At 35.4% G+C, this 13,274-nt stretch overlaps 1 protein-coding gene across 1 annotated transcript; it reads left to right on the top strand.

The window, feature by feature from the left end:
- Positions 1-729: 729 nt before the first annotated feature.
- On the top strand, positions 730-4,252 carry LOC113064275 (cilia- and flagella-associated protein 53). Its single transcript, XM_026234959.1, has 8 exons — positions 730-798; positions 1,045-1,274; positions 1,352-1,525; positions 1,608-1,911; positions 2,349-2,567; positions 2,660-2,876; positions 3,719-3,821; positions 3,907-4,252. Exons 1-8 carry the CDS (start codon positions 730-732, stop codon positions 4,148-4,150), a joined length of 1,560 nt encoding a protein of 519 aa, XP_026090744.1. The 3' UTR covers positions 4,151-4,252.
- Positions 4,253-13,274: the final 9,022 nt, after the last annotated feature.

Below are 13,274 nucleotides of genomic sequence, written 5' to 3'. Positions count from 1 at the left end.
ACATCACCGGAAGCGTTCGGAGAGATCATTTTTCAAATAAAAGCTGACATTAGCAGCGACTTTAAAAATGAGGGGAAGGGTTTTGTATTAACTTAATTATTTTATGGTACTTTCATGTTTGTTTCGTTCGAATTGTACTGTAAAACTGTTCAGTAACTAAGACCACCGGACCATTAAAAATAAAACATCGTAGCAGATATATAAACTAAATTAGAATTTAAGTTAGATGTGCTATTTTATATGTTCCCACACTTTTTATTATAGTTTTTAAGTAATATTGGTTAGGATAAGATGTGTAAATGTTTGATTGCCTGGGTTTTTATTATTATTATTATTTTCGTACAAGCAATAAAAAGTCTTATAAAATTTGAGGGCTTTTAATTTGTATAGTTTCCTGCGCTTGAAAACTATACAAAATAAAAGCTACCCTGTCTCGGTGATCACTGCAAATAAATTCACATTCATAATATTAAGGCACTTTTTGTAATACGACATTTAATTTTAGTATTTAAATGTATTATAAATCATAATTATAAGTTGTCATAATCACCATCGTAATTATCACATAACAGGAGCTGAAAGTAGACTTGTGTCGCATGTCATTGCTATGGCAACATCAGTTCGGTTCCCTAAACACTACTACGCTGGTGGTTATATCTAAAGCTAGCTGGACTCTAAGAAAGTGATATAACGTTATATATATATATATATATATATATAAAAAAAAAAATGTTGACATCCCAGCGAAACAGGACACGATGTCGGGAAGTAACTGGACCTGGACATTCAGTGGCATTGGTGAGTTATTATTATCATAGACGTAACGTTAACGTTACATGAAAAGTTTTATCTTTCTTTCCAACTTACTGTAAAATTTGTCTTTCAAACTTTTCAATCAATATTCCTGTCAATCACTTTCAAAATAATTATAGTTACGATAATTAAAGATAATGTAAATGTAAAATGATATGCAGATATTTAATGTACATGCATATTATTGAGTTTTGCTTGTGTTATTATTCAACTCAAATATGTGCATTTCAGAGAGCAAAACATCCTTTATCCAAAGACGTAGATGACCTATTTCTGAGGAGGAGGAAACAGGAGGCAATCCAGAATGAAGTGCTGGAGTTTACTAAGGATCAAAGCTCCTGTGATGTGAGAATGCGATGGGAAAAAAACACACACCGCAGGATGGTGTCAGCCACCATTAACAGACGTCTACAGGAAGCAAGAGAGCAGTACCAGATGGACATTGATGAAAGGAGGGAAAGGTCTGAATGGAATAATCTCAATTATTATTTAGAAATCGTCTCATTGTATAGTTGTATGACTTTGGCTCTTTTTACAGGCTTCGTGAGCTGCTAGAGTCAGAGGAGAGGGAGATCTTCAGGGAGATGGAGGCAAAAAAGGAGACAGTGTTGGAGAGGCAAGCTAAGATGCTTGAAAGAGCCCAGACTCTTCGAGAGAAAAGAGAGAGCGAGAGACAAAGACTTGCAGCTGAGAAACTCGATCAGTTATTCAGGTAAGAATGCCCTATCATTAGTGGTTGGACAAACTTGAACTTTGATGCAGACTAAAAGATGTTCAATCTTCCTGTGTTTTAGAGAGCAATGTGAGGAGCTGCGTGCCGTGGAGATGATGCGCAGACAGGATGAGGTCTGCTCTGAGCGTGAAGCTCAGATCCGAACTAAGGAGGAAGTGCAACGGATGCAACAAGAAGAAGACAGACTGTTCGTCCAGATGTGGGAGAGCGACAGGCTGGCCAAAGAGGAGCGTCATAACCATGAGGTTCAGCGTCAGAGAGAGAACAATCTCCAGCAAAAGGCATTCCTGCAGGCACAGATGGAAACGACTGAGCAGCAGAGAATGCAGGCGAAGCAACTGAAGCAAGAGGAGGCCCAGTTACTGGTACTGAGCATATAACAGGATGATGAACCAATCAAATCAACCCACAGTTATTATAGGGATGCACAATATGTCTGTACCATATTGTTTACTGGCCAATATTAGAGATTTTTTTTTAATTGAATCATATATATGGCATTTAATATACACTTATTATATTATTACATATAAATAAATATAAATATTAGAACTGATGTTTTTAAATAATCTAAATGTATTTACAAAGTATTAAGTATACAACTATACTATTAAAAATGATATGTAAAAACTAAATAATAAAAAAGTATCTCACTTATAAATATAATCTTTAGCAAATCTCAGAAATGTTTATACATTTTACAAACCGAACATTATAATGCCTTGATGGATGACATTTTTTTTTAAATACAATAAAACTTTGAAGCTGTGGGACTGACTCTGTTGAACGTTGTGCTCCTCAGAGAGAGCACAGGGAGATGCTTCGCCTGGAGGCAGAGAGAGAACACAGACAGAAGCTTCAAGATCAGGAGAAACGACGTAAACAACTGGACCTTTCGCTTCGGCTGAAGATGAAGCGCCTGGCGCGAGATCGGCAGGAAGAGCTGGCACTGGATATGAGCATCCTGGAGCAACTAACAAATGAAGAGCGAGATGAAAAGCAAGATGAGGTCCTCAAAAAGGTTAGATTTCAGCCCACACTGTGGCCATTTTTGTCCATCACTTACAATTGTTTTAATTCTCTCATTATGCATACATTGTTTTTACTAAACAGCTGGAGCGTCAAGAGGAGCAGCGCAGGTACCGGGAGCATCTGGCAGAGCAGCTAGAAGAGCAGAAACGGCAAGAAGCTGAGACGGAGCAGCTGTTTGAATCAGAGCTGCAGCAGGCCTGGGCCCGCAGGGAAGCACAGTGGCGTCAGGAAAAGGCAGCGAGGGACCGACTCATGAAGGATGTCATGGACACTCGTCGATTGCAGATCCAAGAGAAGTGTAAGGAAATTGCTTTAAGATCAGCCATTTTCACACACCCACACACGTTTGTTTTTGTGAAAAGTGGGGACATCCCATAGGCGTAATGGTTTTTTTATACTGTACAAACTGTATATTCTATCGCCCTTCACCAACCCTACCCCTAAACCTAACCCTCACAGGAAACGTTGTGCATTTTTACTTTTTCAAAAAAAGTAATACTGTATGATTTATAAGTGTTATTAAAAATGAAGACGTGGGTTATGTCCTCATAAGTCACCCTCTCCTTGTAATACCTGTGTCATACCCATGTCATTATACAGAGTTGTGTCCTGATATGTCACAAAAACAAGAGCACACACACATAATAAACTATTACTTTAAGCTAGGACACATTTAATTGATTGACGTTGCTATAAATACATTTGTGATGTCACAAAAACATCTTTTTAAAAAAATGAGGTTATTTTCCATTCATCAAAGATTTCTGAAAAAAAATGTATCATGGTTTCCACAAACTATCAAGCAGAAGAGGTGATTATTTAATGATAATAATAATTACTGTTTTTGAAAACCATGTCAGTATATTTTAAAATTAACAAAAAAAAGTTTGTAATATATACATATAATTATATACATTTTATTATATATTTATTACAAATAATAACATAGTTATTACATCCAAAAATAAAAGTTTTTCAGAATGTTACGTTTTAATGCATTTTTGATCGCATAAATGATCTTAGTGAGCAAAAGTATCTGGCAAAAAAAATTTTAATCTTGTTTTTTTTTTTTTGCTACCAAATGGTAGCATGTTATATCTATACATTATTTTTTTTTGAAAGTGCTATTTTTCTCTTTAGTGAATGAGAATATGCAGAAACAGGCTGAGCCTTTCAAAGAAAGAGAAGAGCTTGACCGAATCCTTCAAGAGAACAAATTGCTGGATGAAGAAGAAAAGAATCGGTAGGTTTTTGTCAAAGTTTTGTCAAACTTAATCATACTTACACCAAGACATTAAAAAATCATACTTTCTTTCACTAATTTCTAGTTTACGGGAGGCCACTCGGGAATATCAGGCTGATTTATTGGCTCAGATGCTGTACCGCCAGCGCATTCGTGAAGCAGAAGAAGCTGAGAAAGAATACGAGTTCCAGAAGGGTCTGCTGTACCAGGAGCAGTACAATAAGAAGATTCAGGAAATCCTTTCAAGGCCAATATCTGGCTCCATGGCAGTCCATCCCTTCAGGAGACGAGAGCGCCCCTGCTCCAGCTTTGGTGCTCAGTTGGCATAATTCCAACCAATTCTATTCACAACATAAGTAACATTCATAAGTATGAAATATTCTAAAAATGATATAAAAATAGAAAATACATTAAAAAAGAAAAATAAGGAATTTTCTGTGAACTTACATGCTTAAATACCTTGATCGTTTCTGAATAACTATACATTGTATGTTTTACACATTTGTGTGATCTGTGATCAGATTCATTCTCCATGTGCTGAAGTTTGTATTCAGACAAGTCTGACTGGATTAACTTGTTTCGAGGTAGATATTTGCACGTTGAAAAGTTAATTACTTAAAGGAAGCCAATCATTTCAATGAATAGTGTCCTCTTTTTGCAAATCAAATCTAATCTAAAAACAATGGAAAGATGTCCAGGGTTGCTATTAAGCTTGTACACTACATAATAACAAGTAGAGGTCAAACGGTTAAGGTTTAAAAATAACAGTGAACTATATACATTTTTCCTTAATGATTTAACAACAGGGTTTTAGACCGGTAAGCTGCTGGGTTAATTGATTAGAGGGTGAATGAGTGTATGGGTAACTTCTGACGCTGCACAAACCACGACAGCTTGTGTATGGTGAAGAAGTTAGTCAACACATAATACCTTACTTAGGAGTGGTAGGGGTGTGGAGCAATTGGTCTATGTCATTTTTGTCTCATTTTCTCACTTGGCTGTTCAGACAGGTTTATCTTTTAACCCAAGCCAGTTTGGAACTACAAAATTCGGCAGAGTAAATATACAATCTTTTTAAGCTTGACATGAGGAATATACAACATCTGAATAATTCAGAGCGCCGATAATCATTGTGTCTGTGGATATTGGCACAATTTTTAAGAGAAAATGCGTGAATATGAACTGTATGTCAAGGTAGGTCAGGCATTGGTACTCTTTAATTCTTTTGAATGACAGTATGTGGTCCACTAAGATTTACAGGTTCCAGCTTTATAAATAAATCAATTAAAATTTACAAAACAGGGTAAACACAGCTAAACACATTTACACATCCTGAATGTCCTCATTACACTACTTAGGTATTCTCATTCTGAATAAATGTTTCATCCTGTGGTCTACACATGGCTTGTGTTCACTCTGCTACTTGCAGATAAGAGTACAGAGAGGCTGCTGTGTTGCTCAGCCTTGTGTCTTTGATTAACGATGCAGACAGTGCACACTATCTGATTATTCTAGGCAGCTTCTGCTTTCAGATATTTGTGAGAAACTCAATAAAAGTACATATACTGTATATATATATATATATATATATATATATATATATATATATATATATATATATATAATATTTTGATAAACTTCACATTGTATTATCACAGTGAAATAGGCCCAGTCATCTTGGTGCACTGCAATGATGTGTTTCTTTGTATTTAATAGCTTACACTGTTTGTGTACTAATAGTAGACTATTTTATGTCTTAATGTCTAGCTGAAAACATTAAAGCAAAAAATTTATTATTTCATGGAGTAATCATTTATTAAGACTAAAATGCTCTCAAATGACTGACAAAACCACACTGAATAGTACATGTGGGTCAATTATGTGATTATTATGTATTTGTTTGGTCTGGATCTAATAAGTCATTAAAATGATATATAAACAGATAAATAAAATATTTTATTATTATAATAATAATTAATTTATGATTTAAAAGATACTTTAGAATTCTACTTTTTAATATATTTATTTATTTATTGCTCTAAAGGCAAATATGAATGATATAGCTGCCCAGAGAAAGGAACATGATCTCTAAAAAACTATTATTTTAAAAATTTTGTTATTATTTATTAAAAAACAAACAAAATAAGCTGCAGCTATTTTACATTTAAATTTACATTTAGTCAATTAGCACATACTTTTATCCAAAGTGACTTACAAGTGAGGACCAACATAAAAAAATGTATCATAAGACCCAAATTCAGCTTTCAATACATGGCACATAATGCCAAGTGTAAGCTAGTGAAACAACCTAGTAGAGCATATAGTTATATATAAGAAAACAATTTTGATGTCATGTAACAAGACAGGACCCCCTTAGTCCCTCTTCTTGCGAGAAGTTTTTTTTTTTTTTTTTTGGCATCGTTATTGGTCATTCACACATATGTATATTTATTACATCTCATGTACAACTATATGAGGCAAGTGCTTGTAGCTTTGCATTTGTTTTCATTCGGTTTTGAGAACTAATTTCACTGTAAACGACAGTTTTACAAAGGCAAACGCTTTTATTAAAAGCTCTAGTAATATTTTCGCATTGCTGTTTAAACAGAAACAAGCGGACATTCTTTGAAACTTCAGCATTTAATCAGGGCATTCTCATTTCCGGGAGCAATGAGCATGTTATTTTTCGTGCAGTGCTGTAATTGACCAGAAGGTGTCGCTGTAGACACACTGAACTGTGCCATTGATCCATGCGCCTCTGCTGCTGCGGTCATGTCAGTCAGCACGATAGAGTCAATGGAGAAGGGAAGAAGGGAGGGCAGCAACTACTGCATTTTGACATTTACACATTTTTCTCTCATTTAACTAGTTCATTTAAGTCATTAAACTAAACTCAGTGAGTTGTCGTGGCCATCGTTTATTTTAATGCTTGATTTTTATGTGGAGGAGGAGATGAAAGGGGCTTGTCAAACTCATCTTCATTTATGGGAACATACACCTGCCGCGATCAGGCGCGGCTAACGCGCTAGCATTAGCCGTCAGAGGGAGTTCAAAAGTACAAACACGCACACCGGGACGACATGGAATGGTGACAGGACACAGAAAACCTGGATTATAAAACTTGTTGGGAATATCATCGTATTCAAACGGAGATATTTTAACCTTACGTCTGCTGATGTAACTAGTTTTGGTGGGTGCAGCTGTATTTGGGATCATGTCTGTGACTGAACTCTACTCTAAGGTGAGTTGTTGGAATTAGTTTTATTTCACCATTAAATGGATAAATAAATTGTTAATAATATGTGACCGGTGGACAGTAATATGTAATTTATTATTTTGTGTGAGAACGTAAACGACGCGACGTGTTCACCAATTTTCGTTTTTTTATGTAGCAAGACTAACGTTAGCTTAAAATCATTTAATTCATTTCAAAACATCATAAAACCTCACAAAAGGTAATATTCAACTACTTGTCGCCCTGCGGTTCTGCTTAACTGCCTTTAACTTCCTATAAAACAAAGGGAAGTATCGCAGACAGGTGTGTTTCTGTTGGTTTCGGTCTGCAGGTAGTTTCGGTGTTCGCGATGCTCGAAAACCGAGTGAGCTCCCTAACTAGACAGCATCTTTGAGCGCGATCACATGCGTGTTTGTTGTCACATAATACCGTCTATGTAGGCAGCGTACTAAGATAAGAGATACAGCCAGTGTTTATGACGAGCTCTTCCTCTTTTGAGGACTTCAGTTATTCTGATAGTGTTATATATAATATTTCTCTAAATATGCTGCAACAGGAAATACCTTTGTTTGCGTTTTAGATGTACGTTATCTGTCAAACCCCAACTATTTCAGTTTATTGGGAATTCATTTACTATATTTATATATGTGTGTGTGTGTGTGTGTGTGTGTTTGTGTGTCATAATTTTATTTATTATGCTTTTTTTTCTAACTGTGCCTTCCTGTAAATGATTATTTAGATAGTAATTGGTACAAATGAGAAAGTAATAGAAATTCAGCAGTTATGCTAATCCCACAAATATGAACTGACATTTGTTTATTCATATTATTTTATTTTGACCTCTGGTGGAGATATTTCACAGAGGGAAAGCTGTTAATATCATTTTACAGGTTAGGAAAGACCTTTGTAATATTTATGGCCACTTATGCTGCAGGTGACTCAGTATTTCCAAGTTGTTTGGGCTTGTATGCAAAATGATTTTTTTTTTCAGGCTTGGACAGACTGCTCAGTTCAGCCTGATTCTCATAGTGTCACCACAAGGGTGGATTTATATTACATCAGTTCAGTCCAATATTTCAGCCTTTGTGCTTTGGTATTGTTCTGATATTTTGCCCTAAAAGTATTCCACAGCTTTCAGGTTGTATGATTAGATTGTGTGCTGTTACCTTAGCGATCATAAAAAGACCAAACCAGTGATGTCATCGTAACCACCCTGCCCATGTGTGTCACTGATTACACTGAGAACAAATAGTATTGAATTGATGGTCAAGCATTTTTCCAGTGGCCACTGGTTCAATGAGGATGGAATGGACTGGATGTTTTCCCCCTTTTTTTTTTAATACAGCCAAAGTCATCTGTGGCACCCCCCTCTTTCTCATCTCCTAATTAATCTTGCTAATCTGCTTTTTTGATAATCTTTATAGAAAGCAATGGAACAAATTTACCATCTGTTTTTTTTCATTAACAAACCTGCTACTTTTAAAGAGGCTGATCTCTTTGATGTGTCCCACTCGTAGACTGTATAAAAACAGGTCCCACCTAAAACATAGATTAAAGACGTTTTGAAGGACAAATCATTTAATATTAAATCACATTGTATTGTTTGGTGCTGCCTGCTGTGAGTGTGTAAGCTACCATGTAGCATGTTGTTGGAGCTTTGTGTCTTTCTTTGGTTATTAGTCTCAGAAACAGGATTAGTTTGGGGCACAATGCACCCCTGCTGAAGTTTCTTCCCCTCTCATTTAGGTGGGAGGTTTGTTGAATTGACCCCAACACAACCTAGATTTGATGGGATGGACAAAAAGAGTATTTAAGCCCAAGTAGACTCCATGTGAGCAGTCTTTTCTTCTTTTGTGGTGTTTAAACAAAAACACCCCTTGAACATTTTTGTTCTTGGTTCTTTTTTGTAATGTATTGTCTTCTGTTTCCATTACTGCATCTCCTTGATTAAACTGTATGTTACATCACTGCTGAGGTCTCTCAGTGCCTCAGGGCAGGTAAACAAGTCATGTGCAGATCCAGGGGGAGTATTGGGCTGGATATGCGATCACACTCCATTCACTCATGGTTCGGCTAGTGCCACTGCTTAAGTAACAAGAGTCTTTGTGAGTGTTGGCTGGGGAGAGAAATGTGAGTTTGCATTGCGTCTGGTTTAAAAAATTGCTTATGACCAGTTCTGGTTTTCACATACCTGGCTTCATCAGCACAGTTTAAAGTTAAATGATACCCAGTGGTTTTGAGTGTAATACATAGATGTCAGGGTGATACTGATTAAATTTTGAGGTGTTTGATGATATATCATATATTACGATATTTATATAGTTTTTTTTTTGTATTGGGGTAATTATTTTTTGAATAAACCATTATTTCAACATAAAAGATTTTTGTTGCAAATTAGAATAAATATTTTTAAGACAAAATTGAAATAAAAATAAAGGTAAAAATAATAGGGGTGCACAATATATATAGGCCGATAATTCATGCGCGTGTCGTCAGTAAAGCTGGTTCTTCAGTCAGCGGTAAATTCCATCGGATGCGCGATTTCACATAGAGCAGCTGTTACTACACAGAGCCGTTGATCACAGACAAGCTGCACAAATCCACACTGATAATGAACGAGATGCGCATTAATTATCAGCCGATGTTTATTGTGCATCCCAGTGTGTTAATCACTAAACGAACACAAGAAGAAAATTACATCATTTTATTTAAATGCATATTTATAACTATATAGCAAACAGTATTTTTGTAATAAATGTGAATATTGTTAATAATAATGATATTCATTTTGTGTTAAAATTATAAAAATTGTCAAACGAAATGGAAAAAAAAACACACAAAAAACATGTATTGTAAATATGCAATATCTCTCAGTTGTAATGAAATATATCACTTAATGCGTTCACCTTAATGCATGTTGCAGAAGATTTTTTGCAGGGTGACTTGCATTGCGTTCAAGGTACACATATTATCAGTTCTCGCTTTTCCTGGTGTTCGAGCTCATGATCTCGGTGTTGATAGTGTTTGAGCTGCAGCAAGGCAATGCAATATAGACTCCCAATTTGTTTTTATTATGTCCATATACAGAATTGGGGAAAGGGGTGCAAATTATGAAACCTTTATTTGGTGCACCTGCTCTCCTCCTGTAACTTTTCATTAATTTAACCGGAAGTCTCCCGGGGCAGTTCACCTGTTAACCCCTGCTACAAAGCCTCACTCCTGATCCATCATTGTCAGGTACTGGTGTCAGATTTCAGAGTGATTCAGACAATCGGCCAGATATTCCTGGACCGTGGACAAAGATCACAGGTTGAAAAGAAAAAAAGTGTGACGCGTCCACCAGGAAACACCTGATCTTTCCTTGTAGGGCTTTTGTGCGTGTTCTGCAGTGATCAGGGTGTGTCTGACACAGATACAGAACTAACCCTTTACCCTGAAGCCTAAGGGGAAAGTCTAGTGAATCCAGTGAAACCTGACCATTCCCCCACAGGGATATACTAGGAGTGTAAAAATAGTTTATTTGTAATAGTTTCTGTTATTTATAAATGTTTTTAGATTGTTAGCTTTCTATTCAAGCAGTCTTTAAAGTCAACATGAAATGGATTTCTTATTTAAAAAAATGTATCTGTGCATTGTATTTGAAATGAAATTATGTTTAAATTTTATTAAATTTTCATAAATGTGATTTCTAATTATTTAATTAATTTTATTTATTTATTTTTAACATTCAAACATTCAGCAGTAAGATTTGAGGACAGTTATGCACACCACCAGGACTACAATTACAGTATAATCAAAAATACATTAAAAGCAGTAATATTGTGAAAGATTACAATTAAATTTTTTTCTAGTTAAATGTCTTTTTGAATGTAATTTATTTATTGAAATTTCAGCAGCCATTACTCCAGTCTTCAGTGTCACATAATTCCTCAGAAATCATTTTAAAATACTGATATGATGCTCAAGAAACATTTTTTATTGTTATTAGAGTGCTGAAAAGATCCTCGAAATTTGTTTTTCATGATTCTTCAATAAATAGAAAGTTCAAAAGAACAGAATTTATTTGAAATGAAAATATATTTTGTAACATTTTATGTCTTTACTGTAAATATCCTGTTTTACCTTGAAAACACAACAAATGTTGTAAAATGCAAATCATGTTTCATGTTGAATTGAAGGTTTTTTTTTTTTTTTTTCCCCACTGGTGGAATTGATTAATAAGTTGTTTGCAAACACTACTGATCTTTCTGATAAACTGGTAGCTCTGGATAGCAAATGTGCATGGAATATTAACTGTCACCCCGTCCCGAATATGGGACGCCTACGGTGACTATACTATATTACAATCAAATCTAATCTAATCTTGACAAACTATATATCGTTGGAAAGGTCTAAGACTCCCAAATATATATTTTACCAATATTCTTTGTTAAAAATTATGTAGGAAAAGTAATAGATTAATTTATGACAAGAGTGCACCCTCAGAAATCTACATTACAAAAGGAGTTTTGACCTTTGTTTAAAAAAAGACTTATTCGTTGCCTTTCTCTATCACATTTAAAAATCATCAGAAGTTATATATCACTTGAAAAAATAAAATCTCAAAATTCATCCTTTAAAACCCATTTTAAAATCAGACATTGCATTACCATGTAAATGGCACATCAAAATCATGTTACAAAATGTTTTCAGTCATGAATTATACAAATGTAGGTTTGTATCATGCACATTCAAGTCTATCTTCAAAAACGTGAGTGACAGTTAGTTAAGGGACAAGTAGATTCCTTAACCACAATTTTCAGACCCAGTTTTAAGTTGCTTTTCTGTTATCATTATGGATCCTTTGATTTCCCTTTTTGACCAAAATAAAATCTTTAGAGCTGTCGCAAACACTCACAGCTAAGTTAAAAAGCTGACGTGGATGTTTTGTTACACTGCTACAAGAGACTGCACAAAACCAGTCGTGCAGGTTTGACCCCAGTCCTGACCAGCTCCCTTCCATCACAGCTTTTCCTCTCTTTATCTGTGGCCTTCAGTACGGTGTCTTTCAAGCCACACTGAGAGCTAATGAAACCCAAACCTCACACTTCTTCACAGACAGCGGAATTGTTTGATGCTTGTACTGTATTATTTGTGTCAATATAGCACACACACACACACACACTAGTCAGATTAATGGTTGCCCTTCTTGGCTTTTATCAGTTTCCGTCACTGCTTCTTCATGCAGTATCAGCTTTTATGGTTCAAAGATCATACCTGTTTCAGATTGATTTTTCTGTTTAAGCTTTTAACCAAGTATACATTTATAACATATTCCAAGTGTTAGAAACTCATAAATTCAGCTTTCCTCTGAGGATCCAGTATTTATTAATCCCAGTGAATAACAGAGTCCTTTATAGAAGCTTCACAGTCTAATAATTCTACATTTAAAAATGTGGTCTGATAAGCTAATATTATTTAATTTGGATGAAATTATTTTGTGTAAGTACTTTTTTGTTTCTAAAGAAAACGTTCACAATCTGCATTCCCTCGATTTGACTTGACGGATTTGTTCAAGTGCATTGTTGAACATCATGTGTAAAGCATATATGCAAAGCATCTTACTTGGTGGTATGTGATGAGACAGCATTCATGTCATTAGGAGATCCAGTCTTTTTATGATGTCAGTTGTTATGATGTCATAATATGGGTTCAGGCAGCTATAAAGGGATGATGTAGCCACTACAAGCTGTCAAAACTTGATTCTTATCCTTAATCTTCCATAATCTGCCAATCATGCATTCTTTACCTTAAACTGAATCTTTCCACGTCCGTTTACAGAAACATTATATAGTCAGTACTGATTGCACACGGACACTATGGGTGTGTTTTGATGGGGCTTTCTTTGTCTCTGAGCGCTTTTTAAAATGGGACATGCTCAGCACTGGAGCACAAAGTGATATTAATTAGTGTTAATGTATTATTTGTGTATGAAAGGGGACCAGTGTTTCTCCCCAGGCCCTCTTGTTTCGTTGGGGTACACCCCTCCTGTGCCTATAGCGTGGTTCTTTATGTTGTCATTGTATTGGTAATGAGGCATTTGTCCATTCACTATGTTCATAAATCCAAAATTAGGCCTCAGTTTATATCATGGGATTGTATCACACATGTGCTGTTTAACACTAAACGTAATTATGAACATGGCCGTATCAACTTCATCATCTGAAATCTCCACAAGA

The sequence above is a fragment of the Carassius auratus genome, chromosome 46 (assembly GCF_003368295.1).
Source record: "Carassius auratus strain Wakin chromosome 46, ASM336829v1, whole genome shotgun sequence".
NCBI classification, from domain to species: Eukaryota; Metazoa; Chordata; class Actinopteri; order Cypriniformes; family Cyprinidae; genus Carassius; species Carassius auratus.
The sequence above is the reverse complement of the archived record's forward strand: the minus strand, read 5'-3'. Positions and strand labels throughout refer to the sequence as shown.